The 17,717-nt window shown below is 35.5% G+C and overlaps 3 protein-coding genes across 8 annotated transcripts; 1 reads left to right on the forward strand and 2 right to left on the reverse strand.

Moving 5' to 3' along the window:
• Positions 1-717: 717 nt before the first annotated feature.
• On the forward strand, positions 718-3,638 carry LOC122038112 (short-chain dehydrogenase RED1-like). 4 transcript variants are annotated; one of them, XM_042597716.1, is made up of 5 exons: positions 718-1,061; positions 1,218-1,270; positions 1,394-1,815; positions 2,687-2,846; positions 3,074-3,638. In XM_042597716.1, exons 3-5 carry the CDS (start codon positions 1,479-1,481, stop codon positions 3,408-3,410), a joined length of 834 nt encoding a protein of 277 aa, XP_042453650.1. In that variant the 5' UTR covers positions 718-1,061; positions 1,218-1,270; positions 1,394-1,478; the 3' UTR covers positions 3,411-3,638. The 4 variants fall into 4 exon arrangements, with proteins under 4 accessions (XP_042453650.1, XP_042453647.1, XP_042453646.1 ...); XM_042597714.1 differs by lacking the exon at positions 1,218-1,270 and having other exon boundaries at positions 722-834; positions 913-1,061; XM_042597713.1 differs by lacking the exon at positions 1,218-1,270 and having other exon boundaries at positions 1,391-1,815.
• Positions 3,639-4,124: 486 nt separating this feature from the next.
• LOC122038113 (regulation of nuclear pre-mRNA domain-containing protein 1B-like) lies at positions 4,125-8,104 on the reverse strand. 2 transcript variants are annotated; one of them, XM_042597718.1, is made up of 8 exons: positions 7,606-8,104; positions 7,295-7,389; positions 7,142-7,213; positions 5,781-5,939; positions 5,521-5,677; positions 5,278-5,420; positions 5,133-5,168; positions 4,125-5,017 (listed from the first exon to the last, which is right to left on the reverse strand). In XM_042597718.1, exons 1-8 carry the CDS (start codon positions 7,679-7,681, stop codon positions 4,265-4,267), a joined length of 1,491 nt encoding a protein of 496 aa, XP_042453652.1. In that variant the 5' UTR covers positions 7,682-8,104; the 3' UTR covers positions 4,125-4,264. The 2 variants fall into 2 exon arrangements, with proteins under 2 accessions (XP_042453652.1, XP_042453651.1); XM_042597717.1 differs by having other exon boundaries at positions 7,142-7,389; positions 7,606-8,102.
• A 1,875-nt stretch (positions 8,105-9,979) lies between these two features.
• LOC122011542 lies at positions 9,980-12,407 on the reverse strand. 2 transcript variants are annotated; one of them, XM_042567937.1, is made up of 3 exons: positions 12,057-12,407; positions 11,165-11,264; positions 9,980-10,226 (listed from the first exon to the last, which is right to left on the reverse strand). In XM_042567937.1, exons 1-3 carry the CDS (start codon positions 12,340-12,342, stop codon positions 10,178-10,180), a joined length of 435 nt encoding a protein of 144 aa, XP_042423871.1. In that variant the 5' UTR covers positions 12,343-12,407; the 3' UTR covers positions 9,980-10,177. The 2 variants fall into 2 exon arrangements, with proteins under 2 accessions (XP_042423871.1, XP_042423866.1); XM_042567932.1 differs by lacking the exon at positions 9,980-10,226 and adding an exon at positions 10,374-10,704 and having other exon boundaries at positions 12,057-12,402.
• Positions 12,408-17,717: the final 5,310 nt, after the last annotated feature.

The following is a 17,717-nucleotide window of genomic DNA, read 5'->3' on the forward strand; positions in this document are numbered from 1 at the left end:
AATACTGAATGTGTGCTTTTTCTTCAAGTTTTTGTGACTAAATCTGGAAGTATTGGCCCTCCTGCTTCAAATACTGGAAGTATTTATTGTTTTCGTTCCTCTCTATTTTGTTCTACAAATCTAATCGTCAAATAGCTACTCAGATTGTTCACTCCCAGGCATCACCTCGTGGGCACGTGACCCAAATACTCTTCTTGGCAAGATGAGATCCTCTGTCCCGAAAATACCGTGTCCCCGTATCCCAGTGCCGATCGGACGAACTAAATCACATCTCAAGGATGCAGTGTACATCATGAAAATGTCATAGCTGTCCGATCGGCGTTGGGACACGGGGACACGACATTTTCGGGACAGAAGATCTCATCTCCTTCTTGGCTCCTCCGCGATGCCAACCTAAAAATCAAGGATTCATTTGCCATGAATAACATATTCTTAATTTAATAATTCAATTTACTCCAACTTTGATCTTTAGCAATGTATAAATTGATGGCATTGCCTAATATTTGTTGACAAATCATTCACACAATATTTTCTTTGGACTTCTTGGCATAAAATGAAGCAGTTGGTTTTGCTAGGAGTCATTATAGGGTTACTGTCAACATTAGCGGCCATTACAAGTTATTGTAACATATTAGCAAATGAAGTTTTAAAAAGTCAAGGCATACATTTTAATTTTAAAATTTATTTTCAATAATCTCTCACTCTCGTACTTATATTTTTACAGAACAAATGAAAAATCGTTTGTCGAATTTGAGTCTCTTGCAAGTAACCAATTTGTTGATCGGCGTGCGACATTTGGGAGGCTAATTAATGGAGATATCCGCCATCAAGGTGGTGAGTTTGATTGAAATCATTAATGAATGTTTCATCAACTGGGTGGTGGTCGTCCAGTGTTGAGCACCGTCTATATAGGTCGTTTATGTGCGCCAATCCCAATGAGTTGCAATCGGCGTTCGACTTCTCTTCAGAGATCTTCGAAAAGTGACTTTTCATGATCTGATAATTTTAGGAAAGCAGATTTATTTCCTGGAAACCGACGACGATCAGGAATCAGGATTCAGGTATCCGTCTCCTCTCCATTTCTTCTCAGATTCAGTTCTCGCTTTGATTTACGCACCCAACTTCTAGTCATCTTCTGTAATCCGCAAAAAGGGCCATTCTCTAATAGATTTCAGCTGTTAACTTGTGAATCTGCACTCTGACATGCTCGTTTTTAGGGGGAAAAAGTGTTTCTTGCTCGTAAAAAATAACCCGACTCTTCGATATTGAGGTCGATCTGCTCCAGCAGTGTTGCTGTTCCCCTTTTCTTTTACCCTAATTAACCTTTAAATCGTTTTTTTTTTTCATTTTTCTGCTTTTCGGTTCGTAAAGATCACTTCTTGGGTTGCAGCAGTGTTCTTGTTATCCTAAAATAGTGGTAGTGGGATCTGAAGAGGCGGGGCAAAAAAAAAAACAAACAAATTACGCAGTTCAATTTCATGGCGGGCTCAGATAAATTGGTGGTTCTGATCACCGGTTGCTCCGAGGGAGGCATCGGGTGCGCTCTCGCGAGAGCCTTCGCGGCGGAAGGGTGCGTTGTCGTCGCCACAAGCCGGTCTCTGAATTCGATGAGGAGCCTTGCGGGCGACCCAAGGTTCTTCCTCCAGGAGCTTGATGTGGTCTCGGAGGAGAGCATTCGGAAAGCGGTCGCTAACGCCTTGGATGAGTTTGGCCAGATCGATGTGCTCGTGAACAACGCCGGGGTTCACCTGGTTGCGCCGCTCGCTGAGGTCCCCATGTTGTCGGTGGAGCATGTCTTCAATACGAACGTTTATGGTAATTTTCTAACTCTCCGCTTCAACTTTGGATTCATCTTAATTGTTTGGAGAAAATCTGCAGGGAGGTGAATTGATTGAAAGAAGATTTAAGTTATTTTGTTGAATCTTATCTTGATTTTTCGTTTTAGTATTAATTTGTTTCTTGTCATCGAGGGTCCTGTGGTCCCTCTGCTGTAGACCCTCGTAGTTCATTCATTTTGTGAAAACTATAGAGTAAAGAGCATGGGCTTAGAATCAAATCAGAGGATGTGTAGGGAAACTAAGAGCAAGAGGAATAATGACGTACTATTGTTTCTGTATATACTAATATAATAATATTGTATGATTGATTTTAACAATTATGTGCTAAAAATTGTCTTCCACTGAGAAGCAAATCATTGCAACATCTATCCATTTGAAGTTATGAATATATTAGGTGTTAAGATTGCTTGCGCAGGTTGAGAATAAATTCCAGCTAAATGATTCACTTCTCTTGCTCATCTTTGTTATTTATTTATGCCATAGAACATGGAAGTCTAAATTGTGTTGTTTTGTATGATTGTTGTCCATTAACTTGCACTAGTAATTAATTATCTTGACCAGAGCAAAAGGAAATTCTGTCTGCTGCAATGACTTACCGTAAATCATTTTCTCAGTGAGCTTAAAAACTTTAAGCAAATTAAACCAGTTGGGTTAGTAGTCTATTCTAAGTTTCAGACTCCTAGTAACATGTTTCAATCCTTTCCTGATACTGCTTCATTTGCTCCACTTGAGTGTTCATACAAACATGCTACATTCAACACTGACTCATTTTGATAAGAGAATCTCTGCATTAAAATGGTTCTTCACAGAGTTATAATTTGATTACCTTATTTTCATATTGTCTGCAGGCCCTATGAGGTTAATACAATCTGTAGTGCCTCATATGATCATTAGGAGAAAGGGTAAGATTGTCAATGTGGGAAGCATTACTGCTTTAGCCCCAGGACCATGGGCAGGAGTTTATTCAGCATCAAAGGCTGCACTTCATGCTTTGACTGATACCTTGAGGTCCATTTTTTTTCCTTTCATTTTTCTTCTCTAAGATAGAATTTCATAGATCAGCATCTGGTTTCAATTATTTGCCATTCTGAATATCTTTGTCACCTAATAATCTTCACAATGGCATGTGTGACATATACGACAGGATGTTAAATGGATCTTCACTGGTAGGTAATTTGTTCTAAACTTGCTTATTTATTCAGCTAGTGTTTTGCCTTTTTGTTTACATCTTGCAGGTTGGAACTTAGGACCTTTGGCATCAGTGTGATTAGTGTAGCTCCTGGGGCTATCAGATCAAATCTGGGAAATTCTTCGGAAGCTACTTACAACGAAATGCCAGAGTGGAAGTTCTACAAACCCTTTGAGGCATCAATTCGTGCAAGAACGGTCATATCCCAGGGCCCCAAGGCAACGCCATCAGAGGAGTTTGCAAAGAAGACAGTTGCTGCAGTGCTCAAGAAGGAACCACCAGCTTGGTTCTCGTATGGGCAACTTTCCACTATTTTGGCTATTTTCTATTACCTTCCATTGTCAATCAGAGATTACATCTATAGGTTGGCGCTTAAGTGTTAAATTCCTCAGACAGTTTTATGAGCAAATGAAATACGATTGTGATGTAGGATGATGGTATTACCATGTCCATACCTACCAAATTGCCAGTTGCCTCCTGGTTCAAGGCTTTAAGCAAAATGCTTATTTCCTGACTGCCTTGATAAGTCACTAATTATCGGTTTGTTGAGTAAGAAACGAGCATTTGGCATTGGCCCTGAAAAAAATAAAATTTCAGTTTCTTTTAGGTAACATTTAATATAGTGAATTTTACTTTTACTTCCAAAGTTTAATTTATTTTGCAAAATATTTCTTGTTCTGTCATATATCTTGTGTTTGTAAAATAATTTTCAAAATCTCAAACTGCTTAGATTGCATGACCAATAAACTGTCAAATACCATATGACGTTTAGTCGCTATAACAATTTCAAGTTGCATCAAAGTTCCTCACAAAGTCAAAACACTTGAGGGATCAGCATCTTGTTCTATTGGATCTTCGAATAAACATCCCCAATCAGAAAACACATACCCAAACAATCCAGTGACCGTGTTTTTGTATTGAAACCTTTTTCTCCAACTAAAGCCAGCCACCTTCCTTGGTCCTGAACAGTATATTAACATGCAACCTCCATACAAGCTTGACATCGACGGCCCATATAAATTTTGAAATCTACACTAACTTCCATATCTAACTGGGTAGCTGAGGCTGCTTAACGTCGTGAGAAAACACCCAAAACATTCTATTCTGGCATAATTATTGCCACGGAAACATTTTCAATGCTAGTGTAGCAAAAAAACATCCACATTCTGGTTTGATAAATTAGTGTGATAGTTAGGTGTGTACATCACAAGGGATTCAGCGTCCCTTATTACTATGTTTAAGAATGGTAAAATGGCATTCCAGGTGGTTGCAGTGGCCTATAATTTGGAGGTGCTGGGTGCTGTTGAAAGGTAAACTGAGGTGGTTGTTGATTCATGGGCAACGGCTGGTTCATGGTCAAGGGCATTGGAGGAGGCGGTGGTGGTTGCATCATAGCCATTGGCTGTTGCTGCTGTGGCAATGGAGATGGTCTTGCTAGATTTATTATCTGAGGTGATGGTGGTGGTGGAGTTAAGGCGTTAAAAGTGTATGGTAGGCCAATCATTACGCCACCAGAAGGCTGAAGGTACTGTTGTGTGGAAACTGGGTACATGTTGAATTGTGTCTGGGATGCTGAAGGTTGGCTTTGAACGTGACCCTGCTGCACCAAGACAGCTTGAGGCTGATGCTGTGTGGAAACGACAATCGGCTGAAGGGGAATTAAAGCTGATGCAGTGGTATCAGAGATTGGCGAGGGCTTCTCCGCCGCCATCCTTCTATCAGGCGGGGTTATGGAATAAGAATTAGATGGATTACTTGATGTCGCAAGGCCTACATTCTTTGCCGCCTCAGCAGCAAAGGTGGAGAGAACTGATGTCATTATTTGCTGGGAATGAGTGGAGGCTGCAAGCTTATCAGCCACCTCAGCAGCAATAGCAGCAGCAGTCTTTTTTTGGCCTTTGGTTGAGGGTCCATTTGAGTCAGCCAAGACTGGCTCATTGTTGAGCCGCCTCTGCATGTTGGCAGCCACTTCAACCATAGCTTGTGCCAGCTGCCATTTTGCAATTCTTTGTATCAGAGCAAAAAAAGAATAGTGGGAGTATGCAATTTTTCTAGAAGATGATAACTAGTCACTGTAAATCTGTGTGTTCAATCAAAATTGATACCTGTAATTGGGTGCGGGCATTCTCCAATTCCGATTCCTGAACAAACCCACAGCGAGCAAATGTCACAATGAAAAGCAAATGCAAATTACCTTTTCTGATTAGAGTCATTAGGCATCTTGAATTGTAATTCAAATTCCCAACAAACCTGTTCCCATATCGCTTCCTTTAATTGAGCCACAAGAGCTGCACGAGTTGTTTCAACTAATTTGAGCTTCTCTATTGACTCCTTCAGAGCTATCTCTTGCACCTGCAGCTCTGCTGCCAATTTCTCCTTGCGGGGATCTTCATCTGAGAAAATGAAAATTATTGATTAAATAAGTTCAAAGCAATAGCAAAGCTAAGAATTCTGCAAGAAGGAACAGAACATTTGCTTCGGTCCCTTATTTACCATGGGCACATGCATGTTCAACATCCTTTTCCAATCTTCCTACATGACGGATAGCAGCTTTACATTTGTTCAATTCAGACTCCTCCTCGGGGTGTTCATTGAGCACACTGTGCATAGCAGAGACGATTTTTTCTGCTGTTCCTCCTATTGATAATTTCTGGTTTTGCAAATCTTTAAAATTTAGCCATTTAATTCTGAATTTGGTCCCTGAAAACATAAATGCTCAACAAAGAATGGGATATAAAGGACTATTGTCTTACTATTCTCATTGAACGGGAATCTCTCCTTAAGATTCTGACAGAACTACGTGACCGTTTTTTGTTCAAATCCAATGAAGGAGGAGGTTCACTCCCAAGCATCACTTCTTTCAGGTCACGGGCACGTGACCCAAATACTCTCCTTTGCTCCCAGATGCCAACCTAAAAAATCAAGGATACATTTGCCATGAATTACATATTCTTAATTTAATAATTGAATTTACTCCAACTTTGATCTTTAGCAATGTATAAATTGATGACATTGCCTAATATGTGTTGACAAATCATTCACACAATCTTTTCTTTTGACATCTTAGCATAAAATGAAGCAGTTGGTTTTGCTAAGAGTCATTACAACTATACTGTCAACATTACAAGGGAGCTATTAACAGCCAACACAGATTATTATAACATTAGAAGTGAAGTTTTAGAAAGTTAACGCATAACATATGTTTTTTTTAAAAAAAAAAAGGCCCTAGCATTGCGGGCTTTTGGAAAAGCAATTCAAATGAAGTACATAACAGGGATATCCTTGGCTGCTAGTACAATCAATGTAAAATCATTCATAGTTGTAAAGCTCATGGGTGGTTTGAACCAACAAAAATAAATGGGTTCATAGAGACAAATCAATGATTCATAATTAAATACATAACTAGCTGAGTAAATGCAACTAACTGGAAAGTTGGCTCAAAGACTAATTTCTTTGTTCCAATCCTAGTCAGGCCAGGTGCAATTAACTTCATTGAAATAATATTTTTTTCAATAAGCTAGTAAATATTGTTACAACATATGCTTTAAAGTTCTCCATTGGGAGGAATTGTTCAGGAGACAATACAACTTTGAGTACACAGGAAGATGAGACACAGAAGAATCACCTCAATGACAAAATTCAAAAAGTTCCTTTGCAGGAAGACAGAAACCATTTATGAGAAATTGTTGTTAGCATTAAACAAGCCAAAAAGTTACTTAAAGTTCTGCAACTAGCATTTTCACAAGCATGATCAAAAGGTATGAACACGAATAGGTGGAGATGAAGAGTGACTTAATTAGCTAAATCTACAAAGATTTCAAATAAATTACTCAAAGTGTTTTCGTTTTAATTAAATAGGGATCCACTTTGAACATGATAATAGCATTACTCTAACTACCAAGGATTTCAAATGCATTACTCAAAGTGTCCAATTTTCTCATTTGAATCAATGCTACACATGTCAATTTTAACATAAATGTAAGCAAGCTACTTATCAAGGAACCTATTTTGCTTCAAATTTAATCTGCTATGCTGATGGAAAAATAATTACGAATGAAGTACGAACTGGAAACACTACATTTGCAGAATTAAAAAAAGAACAACAACAACTCACCAACCGGGACACAACATTCTTTCCATGCTCATCACCATTCTCAAGAACATCCTTAAGTGCTGCTGGAAGGACCTTCCAGAATTCACTAACAAACTCAGTTCCAGTTCGTTTGCTATTCTGCAATATGTCGTTGGCTAGATACAGAAAAGGCACCTTCTGTTCCTTTTGTGAGCTATGGAATTGTTTATCCCAGGTTTGAGTTACCTGTTCTGCATTCTTACGGTGGAAAATACACCAATGTGACAAAGCTGTAGATTAAATAAAGTCAAGGATTTGAATTCTAGAACAGAACGATCGAAGAGGATAAATTCCATAAAAACGAAAAAAAAAAAAGGAACAACCATACGATGCTTAAAAGGAAAAAGGATTAATTCCACAAAAAAAAAGAAGGATCTAGCAGTTTTGAATAAGGTCTAATATAGTACCAAAAGAAGCATACGAATGAAATCAATTAAAGAGGATACTCTCGATGCATTGCTGAGTGCTGTTGAGCTTAGACAGCTTATCCGCTAGTATCTGCTCATTGAAAACACTATTCATCCCAGAGAAGGATGAGGCAAGTTGGCCGCTTCGTTAATTCCCACCACAGGAAAACCCTCAAACACTTTCGAACGCTGAAACCCTAGACGTAGTGGTAAAGTGAGCGCGAACAGAGGGACAAGATTTCACCTTTATGCCTCCCGACAGAACAAATTCACCAAATTTTATTTCGCAAAAAGAAGCCCGATTGATCTCCCAAGCAAGCTCGCTTCAGGAACTCGAACGAAGCGAACACGAGTAGGAGAAAAAAGTAAGCACTAGGCCTAGGGCGGATCGAATGAGGGCCTGCCACCGCTGCCGGAAATGGTTCGGATATAGAACGAGGCGGAAATGGTTCGTGGCTAGGGTTTGAGGGTTTTCCTTTGATCTTCGCTTTCTCCCTCAGCTCTCGGTCTCCGGATTTGATGAAACGGGATCGCGAGTATAACATGCAACGTTACGCGAACGCTACATGTCATAGAATATAACGGTTTTTTCAAAGATGACGGTGAGTTTGTTAACCTCAGATCGTTTTTGTTAGAAAATCATTTTTTTTAAAAAAAACACGCAATTTGTTTAAAATTTATCAATTCTCTATTCCGATTCATTCATCAAGTTATTGAAAAAAATTATTTTTTTTTTCATAAATTCTTTGGGATGAAAAAGAAGTACAAAAATATAAAGAAAAAATAAAAAAAATTCCCTTTATAAGAAGTAAGATAATGTAAATTAAAATAGTCCAAGTTTTAAAAGTATTTTATAAATCATTCAATTTAATACAAACATAAGAGAGAAAATTTTGAATAATCACTCAAATTTGACATATTTATAATTAAATCTTTATTTTTATTTTAACATTTAAAATTATGGATAAAGTTGAAAATGCGCCTTTTATTTTTCTCATTCACAAATACTTTTGTTAGAGCACTACTATAGTAATTTTAATTAAAATTACTGCATCAAACTAAAAATATTTTAATTAATTTTATTTAAAATTATTTTTATATTAATTAAAACTACTCAAATATTGACTCAAAATTAATTTGGCTTAGTCATAAGTAATCCAATATTATTATTATTATTATTAAATAAGAATCTAGATTTTTTAATAATTAATTTAGTTAAGTCTAAAATCAAATTAAGTTAATATTTTATTTTTTTCATACTAAAAGAAATTTAAAACTTATTAATAATTTTCAGTAGTTATTTTTATATAAAATATAAATTAAGTTAATATTTTATTTCTTTTCGTACTGAAAAGAACTTATTAATAATTTTCAATATTTGTTTTTATATAAAATATATATATTATCATAATTCTCTTTAGTCTCTCATCTTAAAATTAATAATATTACAGCGAAAATTTTTTTATAAATAAGTTGAACTGATGACATTAAAAAACATATATTTTATATTAACTTACTGTTGAGGTGGTTACAGAGTGTCATCTTACATTACACTATTATATGATTCTAACACATTCTTATCAAATTAAATCTACTGTTACCGAGTTCAATTTATGAACATATAATATTAATTTAATCTACTGTTACCGAGTTCAATTTATGAACATATAATATTAATTTATACGCATTGATGTATATAAATGCACAATGGCTAGTAATATTATAACAATGCTAATCACCAAAACTATTGCAACACCCTATATTAATCAAAAACTTTGTAAAAAATAAAGATATTACTTAATAAATAATACGACCTGTGCTCTTTTAATGTTAATAAAAATAATGGATGTTTTCATTAAAAATGAATTAATGGATGCCTTTTAATATTTATCCTAAAATTATTATATTTGTATTTTAATAATAATCAGAGGATAATGGTAATTTAAATTAAAAGTTAGTATATTTTCTAATTTAAATTGCTTATTTTAGAGTTATGTCTCCAATAAATTATTATTCAGTTGTTCATACTAGAACACTCCCAGATGCCTTCAAATTATGAATCGTTTATTACTAACACTTCCTGATTTATTATAATAATCAGTGAAAAAAAATTTAATTTATCATAATAATCAGTGAAAAATTTTTATAGGACACTACCAATCATCCAGGATTATTGGGCTAGATCCATAAAGTCAACTAATTCCTCTTTGATATCGAGCAAATCGCACTTTGCATCGTACCTATGGTTAAATTTTTTCATCGCCAAGCAATAAAACCTATTCAATACAAAGGTATATCAGCCTATGCAATCATGTTCTGATATAAAAAATGTACATGCTTATTTGTTTAAGTTTGCTTTCTTGAGTAAATTCAATGTCCATCCAAAAACTAAAACAAGAGTACATCTGCCTTTCATGTTATTAAGTATTGCATCATACTCATAAACATAAAGCTAGCTACAGGAGGATGCATATCAAGTTCAGCTGTGCTATAGTCTACCATTCAAGGATGAAAGATAAATCTTAACCTCCTATTGAGCGCATTATATTTTACAACTTGAGCAAAATTGATTATGTTTACCTTATTATTGAGATTGACAACGGTAGAAGCTTCATACCATTTGGTGGGGGGAAGAAGTTGTGCCCTGGATCGCCCTGGATCTGAGATTGCAAAGTAAAATTTATAGGACAATAAAATTCTCTAAAGATAATCTAGTGGAATGATGCAGTTGCTCATTCATCTTAAAAGATATCACTTTTATCAAAGTATTCAAGGCACTCCAACCAAACAGATTAGACATACATGCATCAGAGTGGAAATTCATGGGAGTAACCCAAAAGAAAGTTTGAATACATCAATGACATAAGAAAACAATTGATTGGTGAATCTTCTGATAACGATTTTACAAGAGGATGAAAAACACTAGGCTACAAACAAGAGCCTGGAAAAAAGTTATCAAATTGCAAAGTGCCTAGAGGTTTGCATTTTTTTCCCCACTTATTGTGAATATTGAAACCTAACGTCAATACCATTATCATTCCACGTCAACAGAATCCATAAACATATTAAACGGCAATCCTTGCTCTACCCTTTGCGATCCTCCGAGCAATTACCTTACGCCCTCCCTTGGTTGCCTTTCTGAGAATAAAACCAGTGCCAAGTAATAAATAAAATGTCATATAAACAGAATGAAAATCACCAAAAAGTGATGGCAGTCAGAATTGAGTGAGCTAATTGATTAAAACATATGCAGAGCTATCACATCACTAATGAAAAAGTGATTTACAGTGTATAGTTGCATTTAGGCAACCGAAGGTCTAAAGCACCAATCTCTTTCACCGATTTTTCCCCAGCATTCTTTTGACAGTTAGATTAATTCTTAACAAACCAACTGAAAAATAAAAAGAAAAGCTAACTAAATTGACACAGTGTAAAAAACTGCACATCAAGATCCATGCAAGGATCATATACCAAGAGTAGAACTAAAAACGTAAAGCACTAGGGACAAAAGATTCAAACATAAGAATGCAATGTGTTTGGTGTGCTTTGTTGCAAGAAAAATTAAATCATCAGTGTATCCAGAGAGAGAGAGAGAGACCGTGCACGGTAACCATGAGCCCTCTTCCGCTTAATGTGGCTTGGCTGGTAAGTTCTCTTTGGAAGAAGTTGCATGGGCTCCTTTGTTCCATCATCAATTCCTATAGTAGACACAAGAATAAGCAAGTCTTCCAAAAATACATCAAGAAAGCTCACATTCACAAGTAGACATAATAAGTGCTAAGTCGTAATACCTGACTATAGAATGCCAAAGGCACAATTCTCATGAAACAGCAAATTGTTTGCATTAAGTAAATGGTAAACTAAACCTATAAAAGGTTTGGTTAAGGGCCTTAAGGCCAATTTTACCTTTTCATTTGTGATTTTGATTTCTTTTGCTTACATTAAGTACGTGTGAAACTTCAAATAAAGATTCATTTAAATTTAATTTGGTGTTTTTATACTTTTCTTCATAATAGCCTACCACCGCGTGGTCTACACCGATATTTGCTGTCTCATTAACTCCTCCGGTTCCAGAAATTGCGGGATTGGAGAAGAACGTATATTTTCATCAATTATGGGTTTTTTTGCCCTTCAGATTCTTGACCTTGTGTGAGTATAAGATGCGCTTTTGGTTTAAGTACAAACAACTGGATATATTGATAGTGATCTTGCACATGAAAAATCATCTTATGAAATATGCCTACCAAGAAAAAACAATCAGCAGCATCAATGACGCTGAAAGGATTAATAAAAGAGACAACCAATGAGTTTTTCGATACTAAGTTGATATTATCGAGTCACTCAGACCAGTTAGATTATACTACAAAGAAAAGAATTACTGTGCAAACGTGTCAATTTTTTCTTAGACAAATCCTTCTTAACTTAAAAAAAATGCAAAAGTTGAGAAGAATTAACCTATTTGATCAGTTTTCCCATACGAGACTGCTCACCTTCGTCAATGAAGAAGCGAAGTGACGGCAGGCCACAGGGGAACAACATCTCCTGAGAGGAAGCAAGAATGTTTTGTGTCCCATTGACTCCTCCGTTCCTGCCTGTTGACGGCGGAGGGAAAGCGGCTACTAAGTTCGCAGGAGAACATTGGATCGGAGAGTATGAAGAGCGAAGGATCGGAGGCAGATCGGGAAGAAGGGGAACACAGATTTGCTTAGAGGAATTGGCTACGAAGAGGCGACTGAAGAGCGAAGCTCCGGCGCGAGCTAGGGTTTTAGACGACATTGTTTGATCTCAAAAACTTGATTTTTTTTTTCTTTTCCCCCTACTGGTAGTCTGCCGATGTACTGCTGCAGGTTAATGTTAATTGGGCCGCGTTGATAAGACCAATAGACCCGTAGTTTCTGAATAAAGCATAAAAGAACATAAAAGAGTGCCCAAGGAGTGTCTTTTTAATATATCATTAAAATATCTCATTTCTTATATTTACCGAATTTTGATACATAAATTTAAATTTTAAAATTTTAAAAATAAACAAGTAACAAAAAAGAATATACAAAATTATAAAATAATATAAATTGAAATGAAATAAATGTTATCATAAATGTTTGAAATTGTTGTATAAATTAAAAATGTTAAATTAAAATGTTAAAAAATATAAATTTTAAATTATATTAAAAAATAGTAAATTAGAGAAAAATCCTTAATCATAATGTTAACTTTGAATGTTAAAAAATATAAATTTTAAATTATATTTAAAAAATGATAAATTAGAGAAAAATTTCTAATCATAATGTTAACTTTGCATGTAATCCTCATATGTCCAAAAAAACTTTATTTTCACTCTCTACATGTAAAGTTTTATTTGTTTCAACTCTCTCATGCAAATATTATTACCTAATTGTCTTATCGATTTTTTAGGTACAAAAAGTCCAAAAATGAGTATAATTCTTCTTAAATTCAGCACGAAATTGTCTCTCATATTTTTTAGGTACAAAAAGTCTAAAAATGAATATAATTCTTGTTAAATTTAGCACTTTAAACTAGAATCAAGTATATTTTTTATCAAATTGAACACGACTTTCTAATTACTCCTCAGATTTTTTAGGTATAAAAAATCTAAAAATAAGTATAATTACTCTTAAATTCAACACTTTAAATTAGAATTATATTTTCTATCAAAATTGTCTCTCATATTTTGTAAGCATAAAAAGTCTAAAAATGAGTATAATTCTTATTAAATTCAACACTTTAAACTAGAATCGAATATATTTTTTTAGCAAATTGAGCACGACTTTTTTTCCTACTCAAAATAATTCCTCCTAAATTCATCATCATTTAAAGAAAATTCAGTATATTTTCCATCCAATTGAGCACAATTTAAAGAAAATCTAATATATTTTTGATTAAAGTGAGGTGGAAAAAGAGTCTGCTGAATTTGATAGAAAATATACTAGATTCTAATTTAATATGCTGAATCTAAGAAAAATTTTACTTATTTTTGGACTTTTTATACCTAAAAATATCAGGGGTGATTAGGTAAATTAATGTCCATTATATTTGACTGTGAATGAAAACAAATATTCACATTATTCACTGTGAATGTCCATTTTCAGACTTTTTCCCTCTACTACCTTTATTGATCAAATGTTAGAATGATTGGCCAAATATTCACATTACTGACATCTAGATGGATATTCGGGATTCTATCAAATTCCAATTCACCCAAGTGACCGAGAGAAGACTACATTCACTTGCCTATATGGGACATTTACTTATACAACGATGCTCTTTGACCTTTGCAATGCTCCAATTACTTTCCAATGATGTATGATGACTATTTTCTCGAACTTCATTGAGGATATAATGGAGGTTTTTCTGGATGATTTTTCCATATGTGGTACCAGCTTCAATTCATGTTTGGCAATCTTTCTAAAGTATTGCAGAGATGTGAAGCTGTTAACTTGGTCTTGAATTGAGAGAAATGTCATGTTATAGTCAGATGGGATAGTTTGGGATACATGATTTCTGAGAGGGGCATTGAGGTTGACAAAGCAAAAGTCGAAGTTATAGAGAAGTTACCTCTCTGACAAATGTTAATGGAGTATGAAGTTTCCTTAGGCATGTTGGATTTTATCGGCGATTTATAAAGGACTTCTCTAAGATTTCTAAGTCATTGACCAATTTACTTATGAAAGATATTGCTTTTAATTTTAACCTAGAATGTTTGGAGACCTTTCATTAGAATAAAGAAAGTTTTGGTGATAGCTCCGGTAATGCAAGCTCTAGGTTAGAATCTACCTTTTGAAATTATGTGTGATGCTAGTGATTTTGTAGTCAGGATAGTGTCGGGATAAAGCAAAGACAAGAAGTTGAATGTCATATACTATGCAAGCAAGACACTTGATGATGCACAAATAAACTATGCCACTACTGAGAAGGAACTATTAGCCGTAGTATTTGCATTTGATAAATTCATATCATATTTAGTGGGATCCAAGGTGATAGTTTATACTGACCATGCATCAATTCAATATCGGTTAAACAAAAGAACAATAAAATTCGATATAGTTTATACTGACCATTTAAATAGCTAAGGCCACTCTCACAATAAAACATTCAAAGAGTCCTATAGTCCAAGCATGAGTAACTTCAATTCCTTAGCCACATGTCTAACCATTAGCTACTAGCTGTTTACCTAGAGGGCAATAGTTTTAACTCGGTTAGTCAAGTTAAGTTTAGATTTGACTAAGGCAGGATTACTTAACTTGGTTAATGTATTTTTGGTATTTAACACCTAGACTTATGTCGATGCACTGACATAAGCATTCTTAAGTCTAGGCAGTACCCTATGCATCTCACACCGTTCTAAATATTTTCAAACACAAGCAAGTTAGTCCGAGTGTGCTTGTGAGATGCTCTGGCTGAAACAAGGGGTACATGATTTCTAGGGGGGAAAATTCTAGGCTAAACCGGATTTTTGAAAAACTAACAAAATTTGGAACTTTGAAAAATATTTTTTTTAAAAGATTTTAAAACCAAAAAACAATTTGTTTATAAGTTGTGAAAAGTAAAAGATAAGTTATATTCTACCAAGCACATCCCTATTTGTCTTCTAAGTGAACTGAACTCAAGTTCAGGTAAGGGCTTTGTGAATATGTCGGCTAGGTTTGATTTTGACTCAACATAGTTAAGTACAATATCACCCCTAGCTACGTAATCCATTACAAAGTGGTGCTTTACTTCTATATGTTTAGTCCTTGAGTGATGAATTGGGTTTTTCGTTAGATTAATTGAACTTATATTATTAATTGAAAATTTTATTTTATGATATTCTTGTTGATAGTCTTTAAGGGTATGCATCATCCATAATAATTGAGATGTGCATTCACCTAGGGCTATATATTCAGCTTCAGTGGTAGATAAAGCAACACAGTGTTGTTTTCTGCTCGACCAACTTACTAGGCACTGACCTAGAAATTGACAGCTACCACTTGTGCTTTTTCTATCTAGCTTGCACTTGGCATACTCTGAGTTAGAGTAACTGGTTAGGTCCAGGGTGCAAGATCTAGGGTACCATAGTCCTATATTTAGGGTTCCCTTAATATACCTAAGGATTCTTTTGACAAAGGTTAAGTGAGACTCTTTTGCACAAGATTGGTATCTTGCACATATACCTACTGCGAAAAGAATGTTTGGTCTACTTGCAGTTAGATACAATAGACTCCCTATCACACTTCGATAGTATTTCAAGTCTATTGGTTTACCTTTTAAGTCTGAGTCAATTTTAATATTAGTAGTCATTGGTGTATTAATATTTTTTGAGTTTTCCATTCCAAATTTTCTAACTAATTCCTTAGCATATTTAGTTTGATAAATATAAATTCCATCTTTGGTTTGTTTAATTTGTAAACCTAAGAAGAAGTTAAGTTCACCTACCAGACACATTTCAAATTCATTTTCCATTAGTTTGGTGAATTCTTTTAAAAATTTGGAGTTGGTTGATCCGAAAATTATATCGTCTATGTAAATTTGGGCTATAAAAATATCTTTTTCTAAGGTTTTTACAAAAATGGTTGGATCTATTTGACCTTGGTTGAATGCTTTTGATATTAGATAATTGGACAGACGTTCATACCAAACCCTAGGTGCTTGTTTTAGTCCATATAGGGCCTTTTTTAGTCTAAAGACATGATTTGGTTGTTCCGAAGTGGATCAGTCGACCGATCCCCGTGTTCGGTCGACCGATCAGATGATTTCCCCCTCATCTGATCTGCCCGATCCGCTCGCTCCGCTTCGATCTGGTCAAGTCTTATCCTCGGTTCGGTCGATCGATAACCCGGCTCGGTAGACCGATTCTCTGGTCGAGCTCGGTCCACAAGTTGGAAGTCTGATCTACGGCTTGGGGGTTTGGTCGATCGATCCCCGTCAATTCTGCCCCTGCACAGAAACTGTTAGAACTGTTCTCCTGCAAAACAGATTTAGAATATAGCAGATAATATATAAGTAAATAAATTGACAGTCTTCGGACGGTCCGATTCTAACTTCGGATTTCCTACCGGACACCCTAGGTCGAACCGACGCCTACTGTTCCCTCTTCCGGGGAACGCGTCCTCATCTACTCCACTCAAGAGAAGTTACCTTTTGCCAGTTCGATCCTCCAGACCGACTGGACTTTTGCTCGGCGCTCGAATCTTCCGATCTTCATGCTGGACGCTCGCTCCATGACTTGTCCAGGCTTTCACCTGATTCGCGACATCAGGATTTCCACCTAGGGTTACCGTCCCCTAGAATTTTTGCCCGAAGCTCCGACCCGCCAAGACTTTCCGCCTAGGGTTACCACCCCCTAGGACGGTTACCACCCCCTAGGGTTTTCCACTTGCCTAATCGCAGCTAGGAATTTCCTGCAAACTCATTGAGCATATCAGATAACAAGTAACCTTAACTTTGAATCCTTTTGTCACTATCAAAACTCGGGTTCAATCGTCGGATGCTTCCCGCACCAACAGGCACAACTCACTATGTTGTGGCATTTGTAATTTTAAGTTAATTCATTTTGAATCTAAACCTTCCCTTTTTTGCTTGTTCTGGTTTGGACATATTACATGGACAATATTTAGCTAGTTGCCCTTTATTATCTGCTGAACATGGAAGATTTTGTTCCCAGCTGTGTTGAGGTAGGTAATATAACGTAATCCTGGAAGAAAGATTTATGAAGTTTTTTCAAGGAGAATTAACTTTTAATGTATCATCCAGAATTAGGTCAGTTTTATAGGCCATCATATGCAGTTACTAGTTATCACCAAAAAAAATTTCTTGTTAAGCTATAAATATGATAAATATAGTCATAGTCACCCTGTCCTAGAGCATCTGGTATCTAGCATCATAAAATCAATGAGTTGAATTAGGTTCCAGTTACTATAAAAATCTGCATCAACTAACTATTATTTACTTTATCTCATTGCGATCCTAATTATGCTCTAATACATATGCAATGTTTGATCAACTGGTAGTTGGTATTGAGAAATGTTGTTGATAGGAACTTGCAAATTATAGTTAGTTTAGTGAGAGTGATAGCACAGATGCTCACTAAAATTTTGCATGTTCATCTTCTCACATCTTTTGGTAAAATATCATATGTTCAGACTTGGATTCAAGAA

The sequence above is a fragment of the Zingiber officinale genome, chromosome 1A (genome assembly GCF_018446385.1).
Source record: "Zingiber officinale cultivar Zhangliang chromosome 1A, Zo_v1.1, whole genome shotgun sequence".
NCBI lineage: Eukaryota > Viridiplantae > Streptophyta > Magnoliopsida > Zingiberales > Zingiberaceae > Zingiber > Zingiber officinale.

Bases quoted from the DNA above. Each gene is read 5' to 3' on its own strand.
- LOC122038112 (XM_042597716.1), top strand. From the start codon at position 1,479: ATGGCGGGCTCAGATAAATTGGTGGTTCTGATCACCGGTTGCTCCGAG. The intron at 1,816-2,686 runs GTAATTTTCTAA...TATTGTCTGCAG, and splicing joins CTTCAATACGAACGTTTATG to GCCCTATGAGGTTAATACAA. The intron at 2,847-3,073 runs GTCCATTTTTTT...TACATCTTGCAG, and splicing joins GCTTTGACTGATACCTTGAG to GTTGGAACTTAGGACCTTTG.
- LOC122038113 (XM_042597717.1), bottom strand. From the start codon at position 7,681: ATGAATAGTGTTTTCAATGAGCAGATACTAGCGGATAAGCTGTCTAAG. The intron at 5,940-7,141 runs GTGAGTTGTTGT...TTGATTTTTTAG, and splicing joins AGAATGTTGTGTCCCGGTTG to GTTGGCATCTGGGAGCAAAG. The intron at 5,421-5,520 runs GTAAATAAGGGA...TCATTTTCTCAG, and splicing joins TGAACATGCATGTGCCCATG to ATGAAGATCCCCGCAAGGAG.
- LOC122011542 (XM_042567932.1), bottom strand. From the start codon at position 12,342: ATGTCGTCTAAAACCCTAGCTCGCGCCGGAGCTTCGCTCTTCAGTCGC. The intron at 11,265-12,056 runs GTGAGCAGTCTC...TGTCTACTATAG, and splicing joins TCGCTTCTTCATTGACGAAG to GAATTGATGATGGAACAAAG. The intron at 10,705-11,164 runs GTCTCTCTCTCT...TTTTATTCTCAG, and splicing joins GCTCATGGTTACCGTGCACG to AAAGGCAACCAAGGGAGGGC.